The following is an 18,930-nucleotide window of genomic DNA, read 5'->3' as shown; positions in this document are numbered from 1 at the left end:
AGATACACTGGCAACAAATGCACATTTCCTCTATCTTGAAATGTCTTCATTTTGTCTTCATTCTGGAGGGCTATTTTTGCTGGATATAAAATTCTGTATTCACAGTTCTTTTCTTTCAGCACTTTAAAGAAAAAATGTTGTTCTATTGTCATCTGGCCTCCATGGTCTCTGATGAGAAATCTATAGTCATTTCAATAATTGTTCCTTTCTTTTTTTTATAAATTGAAAAAATTATTTTTTCCTTTTTTTGTTTATTTTTTATTTTAATCATTAAAAAAAAGTTTGAGATGGGGAGGTAATTAGGTTTGTTTATTTATTTTAGTGGAAGTACTAGGGGTTGAATTCAGGACCTCGTGCATGCTAAGCACATGCTGTACCACTGAGCTATATCCTCCCCTCCATTCTTTTCTTTTGTAACACATGGTTTTTCTCTAGCTGCTTCAAGACTGTTTCTTTACCTTTTGCTTTCAGCAGTTTGATTATGATGTGTCTGAGTGGGGTTTAAAATCTGTAAAGTCATGTCTTTTACCAATTTGGGAAATTTTAGGCCATTATTTGCCTAATTTTTTTTTTTCCTGAATGAATCTCTTTCTACTTTGCTTCTTGAATTCCAATGAAACAAATGCTAGACCTTAACTATTACAATTTACTTTTGTTCCTCAAGTCTCCATGGCTCTGCTCGTTTTTTTTTTTTTTTTTTTACAATCTCTTTTCTGTCTTCAGATCATGCAATTAATCTACCTTCAAGTTCACTGGCCCTTCCCTCTCTCCTCTTCACTCTGCTATTAAGCCCATTCAGTAAATCTTTTCAAAATTCAGATACTGTATTTACTTCTAAAACATCTTTCTGTTTTTTCTTTTTCATCTCCATTTCTCTGCTGAGAATGTCTATCTGCTCAAGTTGTTTACCTCTGTCCCGTGGAGTACAGGGATAATAGCTGCTTTAATGCCTTTGATAATTGCAACACCTGTCAATTTCAAGTTGGCATCTGTCATCTTTTTCTTTAAATACTGCTCACACCTCCCTGTTCTCTGTTAACATTGCATAATTTTGGATTATATCCTAAAAAGTTTCAGTATCATGTTAGAGTTTAGACTCTAAGTCTAGTGTAATTCTCAGTAGGACTCTTAATTTTTTTAAAGCAGGTGATCAATGTGCTAGGCTCAGAGTGTAAGCATCTCGCCTTCTGTGAGCAGTGGTTCTAATCTCAGTTTAGAGTCCAAAGCCTTCGCTCTCCTGTTTTGGGTCTTTCCCCTCCATGTACAGCTTAGGGGAGAGCCTGGGGCTTATGCAGTTCCTGTAGTTAAAATCGGAGAACCCCTTTCTCCAGCTCTCTTGTCTGAGGTTACCCCCACATGCTGGCCAACAGGGCTTCTCCTCTCGAACCCTCCACCCCAAAAGACAGGGCTTCTCTTTAATTTCAGCTGTCTGATGGAAGCAACCTAAATGTCCACTGACAGATAACTGGATATATACAAGGAACTACAACTCAGCCATAAAAAAGAATGCAATCATGCCATTTGCAGCAACATGGATGGATCTGGAGATTATCACACTAAGTGAAGTAAGTCAGACAGAGAAAGACAAGTATCATATGATATCAATTATATGTGGAATCTAAAAAATGACACAAATGAACTTATTCACAAAACAGAAAGAGACTCACAGACAGAAAACAAACATATGGTTACCAAAGGGGAAAGGGAGTGGGAGGGATAAATTAGGAGTCTGGGATTAGCAGATACAAACTACTAACTATATATAAAGTAGATAAACAACAAGGTCCTACTGCAGAACACAGGGAACTATATCCAATACCTTATAATAACCTATAATGAAAAAGAATATATATATGTGTGTGTGTGTGTATAATTGAATCACTCTGCTGTACACCAGAAACTAACACAACATTGTAAATCAACTACACTTCAATAAAAAATAATTTTAGCTGTCTAGCCTTCCACTCAGCTCCAAACTGGTGCCCACCTTCAGAGCAGAACCATGACAGAAAAGAGGGAGAAAAAAATGAGGATATTTTCCACCATCTTTGACACACAAAGGCCCCTTTATTCTAGTTTTTCTGCCCAGAAATATGGGGCCCCTATCACATTTTAGCCACCTGCCCCACTGCCACCATGCAGCTTCAGGCCTGGGGCTCCGCCCCAAGCCAAAAGAGAACAAAGCAAACGGGAAAGTCACGGCCCTTCACAGTATCTGCTTTCACTTCTCAGAGTTGCTTTTTGTGTTTTGTCTGGAGTTTTCCGCTGTCATCACTGGGAGAGACCAAGTGGGCTCACTTCGTCCAGAGGCCAAAGCAGGATGAGTTCTTCTCGACCGCACCAGCTGTTTCATCATGCTTAGGTTTATTTTTCCTTTTCATACATCTTCTCTCTCCTGTCTAAATTTTTTGTACTTCCTCTATCCTCAGTTCTTGTTTTCCATCACTTTGCTGACTGTATTCTACAGCTGTATCTACAATTATACCCGCATCTAATATATACATAGTATATATAATACATAACATGTAATCTACATTGTATATGTGTGTAAATGAGGTACACATACATGCATAGCATTTTACACACACACTGCACACCATACATGTATAATATTTTATTGTATAACTACACCCACATTTATTTACCATATCTGTTGTTGGGCATTTTTGTTCCCACTCTGAGCCCACTACAAATGGTTCTGTTATGGACATTCTGGTACCTGACTCTTTGTGAATACATATTTTTCTGTGGGGTATATACATTGGCTAAAATTAGTGGGTCAGAGGATCTGCATATTTTCAGCTCTAGGAGGTACCTGGGCATATTTATTTTTACAATAATGTCTCCCAGGATTTTGGTACACAGCAGAGATTGAGCAGAAAGCTGCCCTAGAACCTCCTATGGCTGCCTCTTCCCCATCTCCTGTTTTCTCTCTAGCTGTCAGTCCATGGCCATTTCACCAGGCAGCCTAGAAGCCCCCCCTCAGCCTTCACAGAGATCTCAGAACCACCACAGCACTGTCCTCTCCAGGCTCCGGGGAGCTGGGGCTCAGCCGGGAGCCGGCATCTCAGACCAGGAAAGCCCTCATCACTAAGGGAGACAGCAGCCCCCAGGTGTTCAGACTCTGTAGACTGGTCCTCTCAGCTCCCCACCTCCATGAGAGAGCAGGGCTCCTCCCGCCCCCACAGGACCTGCAGTCCTATTGTACCCCCTATCACATTCTGTTCCTTGTCCCCACACCGGGCATTTATATCTCATTCTGGTTTTGCCAACACCAGTGTCTCCCCCTTTGGCCCTTCAGACATTTTACCTCCTTTGCCCCTTGTTTTGGGGACCCCTGTAGCCCTAGATGATAAGCCCCTCTATTCTACCATCTCCATTGTCCCCGTGCGTTCTCACCGCTCACCCTCTACAGGGGAAAATCCAAACAAAGGCACTTCAGGATCGTCAACTCTACTGCGTCAAGGTTACCTTTTTTATCTTGCTGTCTGTTGTCTGCTGCAGCTGTGAGTTCTTCTGAATGTGCCTCGTCCTTGTCTTTCATCAGCTCCCCAGGAGGTGAAAGCATGTACCACCTCTGGATCAGATCAGTGCTGGTCCCAGAACCATTCCTACGACTGTCCCCTAATTCAGAGAGCTGCTGCTGCTGCTGCTGCTGGGACCCGAATTCACCCAAAGGCTCCCCGTGCTCTGTCTCTATTTCATACACCTCAGGAATGAGGCTGAGGTGACAGAGAAAAGCGACGAGATGTATGTTAGCCAAGCCCCTTGCAGGATTCAGCGTAAACACAGCCAGGTAACAGAACAGGAATCAGTCTGATGCGCATGATTTGAATAGTCCAGATGCAGTTTGTGAATGAAACTTGACTGAGGGGCATTTGTTTTTTTAATATTCCAAGACATTTGTGTCAGTGGCTTAGGGCTCCAAACTGATGTTACCTTCATCACTGACTGCTTATTGAGTACTTAGGGTTGGACTTTGCAAAATCAAACTTAAAAGAGTCTTTCCTGCCAGTGTTCACAGGGGTTCCATTTTAGAAACAGCAAATGTTTTTGCTGCTTCTTTGTGAGTTTTTCTTTTGCATCTGTTTCTTTTGCTCTAACATTGTTACATCTAACCTTTGACCTTAGAAGTTTTCTGTTGTGGCAGGACCCCATATTTGAACAATATCATATATCTACTAATAAGTATTAAGAAGGACTTCTTTTTCCATAAAAGCTACAGACATGGAAATACGGTTCTTTCTAATACGAATCATTCTGTCTGCTAGTAACACCAGACCTGTGCTGTTGTCACAAATCAGGAGCATTTAACACACACATACACACACACACACCTCACCCCACAGCCAAACTTGCATCTCAAAAACTAAAATGCCATTTATTTCAAGTGATCGTCTTAAGGACTGTTTCCGGCTGTAGTCCCACCCGAGCTGTGAATACGTGTCAACTCACAACACAGTGTTTTCTGTGCCATCATCCTCTGGGTGGGGAGCAGTGACGTTAACACACCGGGGTCTCAGATCTGCAGGGGGATACGTGTTGATGGCGCCTAGAGAGAGAGTGGGCTGGTTAGTCTAAACATTACCCTTCCTCATTTGGACTATCACTCAAAGTCAGGTCATCTTCCCCTGTGGCTGGAGGTGTTTTTTAGAGCAAATTAATCCTATAAGGGACTCAGCCAAGCAGGCAGCCTCTGATGCTGCAATACCTCCTTGGCCAAGCCAACGAGACCCAGCAGCGATGGGGTCCAGAATTCTCCCCCTCTGCGTGTCACCAGCTTGTGATACAATTCCAGGATCTCTCTGAATCTCTTCTATCATCTGTTTCTCTCCCTTTAAAAGGAGGATCTTTCTGAAGACAGTATTAGCCATTGAAATTGACTACCCGATTTATCTCGCGGTTGGAAGAAGGCACTTTCTTTTTGCAAGTGACAAGCTTGCTACTAAATATAAATCCAGACTTCCAAGATTTCTGAGGGTTCCGTGAGCCCTGGGCTACGTGAGGGCTGGAAAATCTGCATCCCTGGGACTCCCCGCTGAACTTGCTGGGGCTGCAGACCACTGCTCGGCGTGGCCTCTGCCGCATCCTGATTCCCAGCAGAGGCCAGGCCGTGCTTGATGCTGTGGGCTCTCAGGTTTGCTACTGTAACCGTGTCTGCAATTACAACTTAGGGACAGTGGTGGGCAGCCTCTCTCAAATCCCCACTGTAGAAAAACAACCTTATAGCCCTTGCCTGGCTGTCCCTGAGCCAGCTGTCTGAGACGGAGTCTCTAGGAGAGATTCCTGTCCATGGCTCTTAAGAACTGAATTCAGAACCAAAACTGACAAGATAAAATAGGAATCCTTGGAACAGGCGGGGGGACTGGGGGACAGTGTTTACTGCAGCGGTCTACACCTCGTTAAGGCGTTAGTGACTGAAGTGTAGCTTAATGAACGAGGGCAGGGCTCTGAGCTCAGGATGCCTGGGGTCAAGCCTACAATTTGCCAGCTCTTAACTGTGCGCTTTCGTGCCATTTATTTAATGTCTCTGAACCTCAGTTTTCTCACTTGTAAAGTGGGGATGCTAATACTTTCCTGTGATGGATGGGTACAGCTCAGCAGGAGAGTGCAGGCCTAAGTATGCACGAGGTCCTGGGGTCAGTCCCTAGTACCTTCATTAAAAAAAAATTGTAAATCAACTACACCTCAATAAAACTATTTTTAAACTTAATACCTCCCTTTGAGGGCTGTCCTGAGGATTAAATGATACCATAATCGAAAAAACTTGGCACATAGTAAACACTCACAGATTAGGGTTAAAAGACACCTTTCACTTTCTGGCAAAGACCTTGACAGGACAGCAGCAAAGGTCAAGGTCACTAAGACCTGGGATTTTTCTCTGTGGTTTTCTCATTGCCTTCTAGACTGCACCACTCTTGACCCAAGTGGGGATCGTGGATTAGATCCCACTAGTGAATTAGACAAAGAGACATTGACTCTATTGCAAATGCAATAGAAGAGGAAAACTTCAACGACTTACGTCTGACTGAATGAACAAACGGCTTGACAAATTTGACGATATAGTCCAAGTCTGGCTTGTGGGACCGGCCAAGCTGGACCAAGTGATGATCCAGTGGGTGGCTGGCTAATTCTTCTAGCTCCTTGTCGTCGTGCACAGGACCAAAGGAAAACACAAATATGGAGTAGCCCTGACACTTGGCACTCAGAGACACATTTCTTAAAACTTCCTTGTCTAAAGGGTTGGTTTCACCAGCAGATATGACAAAGATCACTTTGTTTTTCCTGAGGTTGGGGGTTCCTACAAAAACATTGTCCACTGTCCACTGTAGGGCCTGGCCAATAAAAGCATCTCCATTGAGCTGCTGGAGAGAGTCTTGGAGATGCTGTTTCATTTGGTGTCTACTGTTGTAAGTGACCAAATCGAATTCCAGGTAGACGGGGCATTCTTCAGTGTTGGGCATGTAGCCTGGAGGAGAGTAGGTCAGGACTGCTACCCTGTCTCCCAGCATGGAGATCAGTGGGTCTGGGGCCACGTGGAAGTAATCAAGCACCGAGGTTACAAACGCTTTCACATCCTTAAACTCATCCTTTCCTACTCTTTGGGAAGCATCTATGAGGAAAGCCACATCCATGTAATATTCTTGAAGAGAGGCAGTGCTAGGTTCATAAGCAAGACCTGGTTCTTCTTTTCTGCCATGGTTTTCATGTCCTGCAACAGAATAACTCAAGTCACTGTTTTTAGTAGAAGGATAAACTTGGAACTCCTAGCCAAGGATGGCAGATACACAGCATGGGGTGTCTTCATGCTTCCTTCATGCTTCCTTCCCACACCTGCGGCAGATCACTAGAATACAATAGAGAGCCCAGAAATAAGCCCGCACACTTATGGTCAATTAATCCATGACAAGAATATACAACAGGGAAAGGAGTTTCTTCAGTAAGTGGTGCTGGGAGAACTGAACAGCTACATATGAAACAATGAAATTAGAACATTTTCTCATTCCATATGCTAAAATAAACTCAAAATGGATTAAAGACCTAAATGTAAGACCAGAAACCATTAGACTCCTAGAAGAAAACATAAGAAAACAGTCTTTCATGTAAATTGTAGCAATAATTTTTTTGGATCTGGCTCCTGGGTAAAGGAAACAAAAGCAAAAATTAACAAATGGAACCTAATTAAACTTAAAAGCCTTTGCACACCAAAGGAAACCATTGATAAAACAAAAAGCCTACTGATGGGGAGAATATATTTACAAATTATATGTTTCACAAAGGGTCAATATCCACATGAGATAAACAGCTCATAAAACTCAATATCAAAACAAACAAACAAACAACTCAATCAAAAAATGGGCAGAAGACCTGAATAGACCTTTTTACAAAAAAGACATACAGATGGCCAACAGGCACAAGGAAGGATGCTCAACATTGCTAATCATCAGAGAAATGCAAATCAAAACCACAATGAGATATCACCTCACACCTGTGAGAATGGCTATTGTCAGAAAGTCTACAAATAAGAATGTTGGTGAAGATGTGGAGAAAATAGAACTCAAGAACATTGTTGGTGGGAATATACATGGGTGCAGTCACTGTGAAAAACAGTATGGAGGTTTCTCAGAAAACTAGAAACAGAACTAGCAAAGGATCCAGCAATTCCATTCCTGGGTATGTATCCAATGAAAACAAAGACACTAATTGGAAATGATACACTCCAGCGTTCATAGCAGCACTATTTACAATAGGTAAGATATGGAAGCAAACTAAATGTCTGTCAACTGATGATTCGATAAAGAAGATGTGGCCCATACATGATGGAATACTATTCAGCCATAAAAAAGAGTGGGAACTTGCCATTTGCAACAACATGGTTGGACCTAGAGGGTATTATTATGCTTAGTGAGATAAGTCAGACAGAGAAAGACAAATACTCTGTGTTTTCATTTTTATGTGGAATCTAAAAAATAAAAGAAATGAATAAATATAACAAACCAGAAAGAGAGTCACAGATATAGAGAACAAACTAGTGGTGACCAGTGGAAGAGGGAAGGGGAGAGGGGTAAGAGAGGGGAAGAAGATTAAGAGGCACAAACTACTATGTAAAAAAGTAAATAAGCTACAGGGATATATTGCACCACACAGGGAATAGAGCAAATACTTTATAATAACTTTAAATGAAATACAATCTATAAAAATATTGAACCACTATGTTGTATACATGAAACTAATATAATATTGTAAATAAACTATACTTCAATTAAAAGAAGAGGGAGGATTGACTTATCATGTTAGTAAAATATTTTTTCATACACTGCCCACACCAGAAATGTTACTTCCCCCTCCCCTAGTTTTCTCTTTATAAGTGAGCAAAATCTCAATCCTTTTCCAGAGTACCCAGCAGAACTATTTTCTAAGGAGGTGTATTTCACCTATAAAAATCTCTAGACCTAGGTTCTCTACCCACTCGCAGGACGAGCATGAGAGTCAAAGAAGGTAAATGCTAAAACTCTAAAATGTAGTCAAACACTCAGTAATCACCTATGATTATCCTACTTTGAGTCTAAATCATCTTACTTGGGGAGATTGGGTCTTCAAAAATATTTTCCTTCAAGAAGATTTGGCAGGAGTGTGGATAAAGTATATTTATAGCTCACAGCAGTTCTGTGTATTCTCTGGAAATGTCACCAACACACCGATCCCATCTCCAACACTGGGAAGAATTTCCCCAGAATGGCAGATGAGGAAGAGCTGGCTCACTTCTCGTGGAACTGGTTTGAAAGGAATGGGGTATCCAGCTGGATTTCCACGGAAGCGCCCCCAGAGACTAGGTTAACTTTGGCTAAGATTTAAGCCACAGCGCCAAGTGTGCTCCAGTAACTTTCGGGAGAAGTGGAGGTGGAAATGCTATTTAGGGGCAAGGGAGAATCTAAAGACTTGAGCCATTTGGACTGGGATTGCATATGCGTGTGAAGTAGCTACGCTGCCTTTCATGGAATTTGTGGGAAATCTCAAGATGTGCAATGAGTTATCTTGTGGTCTGCCTTGGAATCTGTTCAGGGGCCAAAATCAATCGTATGTTCTCCATTGGCAAGGCACACGGATGACTGTAGCTCCTTGATGTGCACATCTCTGTCCACATGAACTTAGTAGCTATTTTTCCAGTTAACCCTTTTTATAAGACTTTCCACGAGGCTGATACACACACACACACACACGTATACATGTATGTACATATATGTATAACTGTATCACTTTGCTGCACACCTGAAACTAACATTGCAAATCAACTACACGTCCATAAAAAAATAAAATAAAATAGACTTCCCGCAAGGCTGGCGATGCTTTCTTCCATTTTCCCACTCTCAAGTGTTGAATTGAGCGCCCACTCTGCTCCCAGTCTTGTGCTCTGCTCCATGCCTGCCTTCTCTCCCTTAATCTTCCACACAGCACTATGAGGGTGGAATTATCATGCCCATTCTACAGAGGAGCAAGCTGAGGCTTCGAGAGGCCAAACCATTTGGCCAAGAAATGACAGCCTGTATGTAGGACAGGCAGGATTTGCACCCAGCTCTGTGTCACTCACCCTGAAGAACTGGTCATCAGACATGAAGGTGGAGCAGACACATTGAGGGACACATCGGCCACCTCACCAGAGGTCCCAGGACCTGGTTTGAAGAACCAGGGTCTCAGTCAATGCTATTCCTTCTGACTGAAGCTATTAAAGAAAGTTTTCTTCCCAAAGTAGGCAGGTACACAAATTCAATAAAATTTGCAATTTTTAAAATTCTCCAGACATTATAGAGCAGTGGTTATGAGCGGAGTCTCTGGGGACCGAGTCCTGTCTAAATCATCTGTCAGCTCTGTGATCCCCACGTCTCTTCCATGCCTCGGTTGCATTACCTAAAATATTAGTAAAATTGTAATAATCAACTACAACCTTATAACATTTTGGAGAGAATTAAATAAAATGTTCACAGCGCCTGGCACATCCTAAATACACCACAATTTTTAGAAAGAAGAAAACAAGTAGAAAGTCTTGGACACCTGGAAATCCTACCCACGATACTATATTCTCTGCAAACCAAAATTTCCAAAAAGGGCAAAGTCAGCTGGTACTCGTGGCACACAACTTACACGCATACCAGCACATGCTCTTGTGCTTACGCACGTGATGGCAGTAATTGACACGCCTCTCCAGCCAACACCACCGACCCAGGCCTGTCTGGTGAGGTCACTGGTCGAGCTCGAGGTGGGTGCACACAGGAAGTAGGCACAAGCGTGTGTCTCGGACTGTGTGTCACTGATTTTATGCCCACGGGAAATACTGATACATTTCAAATTCTCTCGTCTTGTGTCTGAGTCCCTCTCTCCTTGACTCTCCTGAACATGTAGGAGTCACTGTCTTAAAACAGAGTTCATTCTTTTCCCCAAAGACAGAATAAATCTCTTTCTTGGCCTAGATCCTTAAGTCCACCAAATGAGTTATATGCAGGAATTTTTTGAAATTCAATTAATTTAGAAATAGAATTGTACCAACAAGATTATTTAAAAATAACTCTCCCAATGATGACATGATTTCACTTATTCTCAAATTTGGCAGCTGGAGAGATTTCCTCATTGTAAAGGCGGACAATGCCACTGTCAGACAGCACAGCCCACCACTGTCAAAAATTAGCATTTTTGTGAAGATGGGTGTGGACTTGAGTCCTGGCTCTGCTACTGACAAGCTGTGGTGTTTGGGGAGGCTCTGAATCTTTGCATCTGTGTCCTCATCTATAAGATGTAACAGTAATTATAATAATGATGCTTTCTGGGGTAAAGGTTAAATGAAATCACATATATAAAGTGCTCAGCACAGTGCAAGGCACGTATTTGCACTACATAAGCAGTGACTTCTGTGGTTACTATTATTCCTCACACATTGTTCATTCATCAAGTGAGACAGTGTCTGCAGTGCTCTGAGCGCTGTACGGCATGAAATAAATGCTGGCCTTCAAAGTGCTCCATCCACACTTTTTATTGAACTGAATACTTTCTGACTTGTTTAAGGTATTTTTTGTACACACAGAGTACACTCGATCAGACTACAAACTCCTTGAAGACAGGGCTTCTGTCTGAATCTTAAAAATAAAAAATCTCTGCAACCCCCCAAAAGACTAGGTTGGGGCTTAATTCAGAACAGGAGCCAAATACATATTTGCTGTGTGAAAGGATGTCTGAATATTCATGGGAAAATCCATGGAAATGCTTAGCCGAGTTCCTTCATATAGTAAGTCCTCAGTGAGGGCTGCACCCACACCCCCACCATCACCCAATTACTACTTCAACTACCCAAGTTTTATTCCATTAGGAACAGGTCCATATGAAAAAAAGTGTCGCATTTAATACTCCAGAACAGTCGTTAGTTGCCACAAACGACTGCATGAGACATCAAGAAGCGACCTCAGTGAAGACAAATCGTCCACATACCCTCGACTCGCAGCTCACATTAGTTTCACCGCATGAAAAGTCTTCAAGGAGAACACTCCAAACTATAACTTTACAATAAACTTCCAAGCAAAAGTAAATGCAATCACTTCAATCTACAGTTTAAAACGAACAGGAGACTCCGTTTATACCCCAAAGAGCATCAAGATAGTTGAGATTCCCCATAGAGTTCCTGAAACATGTCCTTCAAATTCAGACATGATCCCAATTCTATTACTGACCCCTTTTGAATGTGTACTGATGAGACAGTAGGACATTCAGCTTGGTGGCTGTTCCAGTGTGTGACTCAGAGGCCAATCCTGTGGCATTTAATTTCAGTATATATTTAAATTCATCAGAAGATATATATATTTAAGTTCAACACAGGACAGTAAAAATCAGAAGCAAGCTAAGTGTTCAACAAGAGGTAAAGAGCTAAAGTATTCATTCATTAAAGAGTTAATGCATTGAAGTAACACTATAAGAACACAGAAAAATCAGTATGAAGCTTGCAGCAATATGTACAATGTATAACATATTATGTGCAAAGCAGGATATGCAGTTGAATAAAACTATGTAATCCTATATACCTATGGGAAAACCAAAGAATATATTCCACACTACAAATAGCTCAGTTTGCTAAATTGTTTGATTTGCAACTCTTTGTATTCAAATGTTACATTGTGTGATAGTATTTTTTTTTTAATTGAAGTATAGTTGATTGACAATGTTGTGTTAGTCTCTGGTGTACAACATGGTGATTCACTTATACACACATATAGAAATATAAACATATATTCTTTTTCACTATAGGTTACTACAAGATACTGAATATAGTTCCCTGTGCTGTACAGTAGGACCTTGTTGTTTATCTCTTTTATACACAGTAGCGTATATCTACAAATCCCAAATTCCCAATTTATCCCTCCCCATTCCCTAATTTTTTAAAACATTAGCAGAATCCTGAGGGTACAATGGGAAATGGCAAACAGGGTGTAGGAATCATGAGTGCTTATACCGAATCTTTGAGTTCCATGACCTTGGGGGCATGAAGTTTTCTTCTAAAATAGTTTCTCTCATTATTGACAATCCAACGGGGTCATCCTTTGTTGGGGGGGGGGGTGTCCTGTACACTGTAGAATGTTTAGCAGCATCTGTGGCCTCTACCCACTAAATGCCAGAAGTACCTCCCATAACGACAACTAAAAGTGTCTGTAGACACTGCGTAAGTCTCCCAGGGTTGGGGGGTGGGGGGTGGAATCAAGCTGACTATACAGCATAATCAGACTAAAGTTAGAAAAATAAAAATGTAAAATAAAATCCATGCAAATTCCCTTGAGCACAACTCCAGCCTAGTTGGAGGAGGGAAGTGTTGCTTCTCATTACTTCATAAAATTCATTAAAAGAATATCAGTTGAAGTCATCCTAAAACCAGAGACTGCTTAAAGCTATGAGTGAGCCTTAGGCTGAGTTTGGGTTGGTATTCAACATTCATTAAAAATGATATTGTCCAAAGGCTTGATCTCCAGAATGTATAAGCAGCTCATACGACTCAATAAGAAAAAAATAAACAACCCAATCCAAAAATGGGCAAAAGACCTAAACAAGCAATTCTCCAAGGAAGACATACAAATGATCAATAGGCACATGAAAAAATGCTCCATATCACTAATTATCAGAGAAATGAAAATCAAAACTACAACGAGGTATCACCTCACACCAGTCAGAATGGCCATCATTCAGAAGTCCACAAATGACAAATGCCGGAGAGGCTGTGGAGAAAAGGGAGCCCTCCTACACTGCTGGTGGGAATGCAGTTTGATGTGGCCACTGTGGAAAACAGTGTGGAGATTCCTCAAAAGACTAGGAATAGACTTACCCTATGACCCAGGAATCCCACTCCTGGGCTTATATCCAGAAGGAACCCTACTTCAAAAAGACACCTGCACCCCAATGTTCATGGCAGCATTATTTATAATAGCCAAGACATGGAAACAGCCTAAATGTCCAACAATGTATGACTAGATAAAGAAGTGGTATATTTTTACAATGGAATACTACTCAGCTATAAAAACCAACAACATGACACCATTTGCAGCAACATGGATGCTCCTGGAGAATGTCATTCTAAGTGAAGTAAGCCAAAAAGAGAAAGAAAAGTACCATATGAGATCACTCATATGTGGAATCTAAAAAGAAAAAAAGCATAAATACAAAACAGAAATAGACTCACAGACATAGAATATAAACTTGTGGTTGCCAAGGGGGTGGTGGGGGGAGAGATTTCAAAATTGTAGAATAGATAAACAAGATTATATTGTATAGCACAGGGAAATATATACAACATCTTATGGTAGCTCACAGAGAAAAAAATGTGACAATGAATATATACATGTTCATGTATAACTGAAAAATTGTGCTCTACACTGGAATTTGACACAACATTGTAAAATGATTATAAATCAATAAAAAAAGTAAAAAAAGAGAAAAAAACAAAAGAAAACAAACTTTTGGTTACCAAAGAGGAAAGGGAGGGGGGAGGGATAAATTAGGAGTAGGAATTAACAGATACAAACTACTATACATAAAACAGATAAGCAACAAGCATTTACTGTACAGCACAGGGAATTATATTCAGTATCTTGTGATAACCTATAATGAAAAATAATCTGAAAAAATATTTATAACTGTATCACTTTGCTGTATGCCTAAAACTAACACAATATTGTAAATCAACTATAGTTCAATTAAATAAATATATTCTGTTGCTAAAAAAGAAATATTGATTCCATTTTTAGATGAGAAAATTGAAGCTTAAAAATATTAAGTGATTAACACATCTTTACAAGGTTAGGATTCAAACCTGGCTATTTAATTAAGCCCCTCTATTTAACTTCTACTTCAACTCTTTGCAATATTTTACTTAATATTATCAATCTTAAAAAGTGACTAAACTGATTACTCTACTTGAAATATTATAAATGTACTGAAATTATGTGACAACAGAAAAGCAGCCTAAATTGTTAATATACTTAATCTTGTTTCCAAGTTTTACATATTCACAAATATATGTGATTATCAATAATTATTGCAGATATCAGATAAAATAACTGTTAATGGCTTAAAATAGCTAACAAATGAATATATTGTCAACATCCTTTTCACAGGTTTTAGTTTATTTTCATATATAAAATGTTGTTTGGACCATGGAAAACTGATAGGAGCTTAAGCACTGCTGATTTGTCACTTGCACAGATGTTTGCCATTTGGCAAATTATTAAATCTCTCTAAGCTTGTTTTCTTGACTGTAAAATGAGAACAGTATTGACCATGTTATGAAGATTAGATGAGATACTGTATAGAAGTGCTTTCAGTCACTGTAGGTCTTTAATAAATACTAGGTATTATGGGAAAAAAAATGATCTTGTCCAGATCTTGTGGTAGCTCACAGCAAAAAAAAAAAAGTGACAATCAATATATGTAGTTCATGTATAACTGAAAAATTGTCCTCTACACTGGAATTTGACACAACATTGTAAAATGACTACAACTCAATAAAAAAATGTTAAAAAAAAATCTTGTCCCTCTTTAATCTTGAAAGTAGACTAACTGTATCTTAATTATTAGTTAACCTAGCATCTTTGATGAAAATGCTAGGCTCACCACTGGGTCATTAGTTGCAATTCAATTGGAATTAAACCATCCAGTTTTCGTTACATAATTCCAAAGAACTATGTGTATTCCACTGGTAAGTAATTACGAGGAACTGAATTTTCCAACGAATTTTTATATCGTGGATGTCGTGGTCAAAATGCGTAATAGTATCTCCAGATAATCTCTACCTGTTTGAATCTTAAAAATGTTCTGTTAGATGTTGGATGGATGGGTGGATGGATGGATGGATGGACAGCGTTCTTGGATGTGCAAAGCAAAATTATAATGCAGTTCACCTGGAATCCTTTGGAACTAGGCATTCTTACTTCTGTTCCGTGAGACTGATTACCCAATTGCTTTTAGCTGAGAACACAGAGCAACTTTGGCAGCAGGAGCAGCAGGTCTTCAGCCTCAGCCTGCAGCAGAATCACCTGCATGGCTTGTTAAGACTGACGGCTGAGCCCCACCCCCGGAGTGTCTGCTTCAGTCTGGGATGAGTGCCTGTCAACCACGTTCCCAGATGGTGCTGATGCTGCTGGCTTCAGGACACAATTTGAGAATCCCTGGGATAGTGAATCTCAAAAATGAAGGCATACAAAAATCACCAATGGTGGTTTTAAAGCATGTGGCTTTTATCTCAAAAATGAGGGCATACAAAAATCACCAATGGTGGTTTTAAAGCATGTGGCTTTTATCTCAAAAATGAGGGCATACAAAAATCACCGATGGTGGTTTTAAAGCATGTGGCTTTTTCGTAGCCATTCACACTCCTAACTATGAAGCAGTAGTTCTGAGACAGGCTTAGGATTCTGTGCTTCTGAAGGGCTTGCAGGTGATTCTGAGCTGCTGGAAGGAGTGGAGAGGGCCAGGCAAGGGGATGGAATTAAAGATGAACTTGGAAATCGGAGCTGGGAGGAAGAAGCAGAGGGAGGGGCATAGACAGAGTGCGGTTGTGTTTTTCGTGAAAGAGAGTGATACACAACTCAGTGCCAGCTCACAGTGGTCTGGGAACACTAAAAATTTCTTAAATGGTTAAGACTCCTGACTTTTCCCCAAGACTCTCCATTCAAGGGCACACAAATCAGCCATCAGCCAAAAGAATCACATTATAAATGAATAATAGGCATAGCATATGGAGGTGCTTATGAAAGTTATCGACCTTCGATTTGTGCAGTGCATCTGCAACTTATCAAAGCTCCTCTCTCAGTGACCAAACAAAATATCTGAAGCACAATTTACTCTCCACAAGGATGGGGCACATCATATAAAGTTCTCAGCAGCTTTTGCCACCCAGCTAAAGATGATTTTAAAAAAGAAAAAAAAAAAAAAAAAAGGAAGGACTCGTACGAGTTCCCAGACAGCACTTAATGATCTGAGACTCAGATTTATTTTAAAGGATAAAATAATATATATTATCCTTCGGTCTGAGACTCTGTTTCCAGGCTACCACAGCCTCACATAATCCTCCACGGAAGTTCCAACACACTTCAACCCAGTGTAAGAGTAATTGGGTGGGATGGGAGCAAGAGAAAATTGACATTTTTTTCCTATAGAACCATGCACAGTTATTTCTTCAGCCAAATTGGACCTTAAACTGGGTATGAGTATCTTAATTGCCAGACATCTGAAAAACCAAATGAAAAGTCTTGCTATTATTACTGAATGATGGTCGTTAAAGATGATGGTAAAAGGTATCTTTTTTCCGTTAAATATCCAATTATTTCTGTCTTTCTTGAAAAGGTTCCCACTTCTGAATTATTAGACTTTAGAATGCTTACCTCTAACAATACTATCACAAAAGACAAAGAGACAGGAAGGGGGCAGGGCACAGCCATTCAAGGAATGATAACAGCAATTAACACCGAAATGGTGGAAGATTCAACCCCCAGTAGGCCTTGAGGCTCAAGATGGTAGGAGATCTGACTTCTAGTAGACTTTGAGCTTCATTGTACGCTCATTGTAACATATTAACATGGTGAATAATACACCCACAAGTGCCATGACAGTCCCAAGGCTAGCCACAAAAGGTCAAAGAGTGGGCAGTGGCCAACTCCCTGGGAATCCCAGCCCCTTCCCCCAGACTAGTTAGACTGGTCCTTCAACTTACTAACATATGAAGCTACTGAAGCTACATCCTCAAGCCCCACAACCGTTTTTCCTGCATCAACAACACTGCCCGAAGAACTTCTCTTTTTCTTTCTAAACCAAAACAGAATAAATTCCTGTGCCTTGAGGGCTGTTGTAATTCCTGTATCATTAGAGCAAACACCCCAGATTGGCTGCATCCATTAAGAAGGACAAATATTCTGTTCTCTTCTTTAAGCTATGTCTGCCCAACAATAAAACGTTGTTTTAAATAAAAAATACACACACTTGGATGCCTTAATGCCAGAGTACCACGTATATACAGTTTCACTTCATCACCTTTTCAAAAAAGTTTTAGTTTTCAACTAATGACTGACTTTTTAATTCTTCATTCTAGCTTCTATAAAGGAAAGGTTAGCTTGTTTTAAAGATAAAATTCAAATATACATATTTCAGCAACAGGGGGACAATATAGGGACATGAAGTGTTAATCCAAGGAAAAGAACATTTACTCATCCAGGGAAGTTACGAAGAATTAATATTATTCATTCTTATGAATAATCAGCATGAAATTTCCCCTTTTCCTTTTAAGCTTGCATATTCTTAGCAACACACATGCTTTAAATGCTGGCATCCTGGCCAAATGAGCATTTTGGAAGACTTTAGATGCATAGATCGAATAGCTGAACAGTCTGTTTAAAAGGTCACCCTTTTAAATGAAAATGCAGCCAAAATTCTATGTATCTGATTTGCTTGAAAATAGAAACTCCTGACAAAAAGCATTATTGCTTTGCCATTAAAATGTACCGAGTAGATAGTGGGGAGTTTATTTTATTTTCAGTAAAAAAAAAAACAAACAAAAGCTTATACCTTCTCAAGTGCTCATAAATTCTGGGGCACTGGCCAGGCCAACTTGTAAAAGTCATTTTAATCCCCCCTTTGCTCTGATAGTCTCCAGATTGCTCCTTTGACATCACACTTACCTTCTAAGTTGTGGCTTCTAGAGAAATCTTAAATTTGGTGAAAATATCAGGCTCATTTCTTAGAGCTTGTGTCAGTGATCTCCAGAGTGCTACCTGTGACCATTTAAATCTTCAATTCAAATAAAAGCAGCAGTTGTAGCTACCATCTTGAACTTGAAAAAAAAAATTGCTTTTTGCACCAGCCTTATTTATTTCACTCTCTATTAAATGTTAAAAGAGGAGAGTCAAGTTACTTTCACATCACATCATAACTTTTCGTTTTCTTACCCGAAGTGAGACTTGCAATTTCTCCAGAATCCTGATCTTTTTCATACTTAGTCATTAATTTCGGTGGCATAAACATGTGGCTTGGAATGTAAACCAAATGGTCACTCCCACTGTCCCCCAACACAAAAGATGAGTCTCTTCCAGCACTTAATTCCTGACCAATGAAGCTGTTTTCTCCTGAAGAAATCTCATGCGGCTCAGAAGAAAACCTAGAAGGTAAAGAGGAAAGTTTTAAGTGGATCTAAATAACTTTGTGGAATACAAATAAAATGTCTGAACAATTTAATATCGTTACTTAATCATTTGCTAAAAGAAAGACGATTAAGTTGTAAAAATCTAAATTTATTTCAATCAAATAATTCCTTCAGATTCGTTACACTACAAGGGAATTCTCCTACACATAGACAGAAGAACAAATTCCTATCCTTCTCGAACTATTTCAAAAAATTCAGAGGACCAAACACTCCCA

General features: G+C 40.0%; 1 protein-coding gene across 1 annotated transcript in view; it reads right to left on the bottom strand.

The window, feature by feature from the left end:
- Nucleotides 1–18,930, bottom strand: part of COL6A5 (collagen type VI alpha 5 chain) — a 117,120-nt gene that overhangs the window by 12,580 nt on the left and 85,610 nt on the right. The window contains 4 exon segments of the mRNA XM_010961237.3: nt 3,472–3,722; nt 4,456–4,552; nt 6,023–6,712; nt 18,462–18,670. Coding sequence (XP_010959539.2) covers nt 3,472–3,722; nt 4,456–4,552; nt 6,023–6,712; nt 18,462–18,670 — 1,247 coding nt within the window.

The sequence above is a fragment of the Camelus bactrianus genome, chromosome 1 (assembly GCF_048773025.1).
Source record: "Camelus bactrianus isolate YW-2024 breed Bactrian camel chromosome 1, ASM4877302v1, whole genome shotgun sequence".
Classification (NCBI taxonomy): domain Eukaryota; kingdom Metazoa; phylum Chordata; class Mammalia; order Artiodactyla; family Camelidae; genus Camelus; species Camelus bactrianus.
The sequence above is the reverse complement of the archived record's forward strand: the minus strand, read 5'-3'. Positions and strand labels throughout refer to the sequence as shown.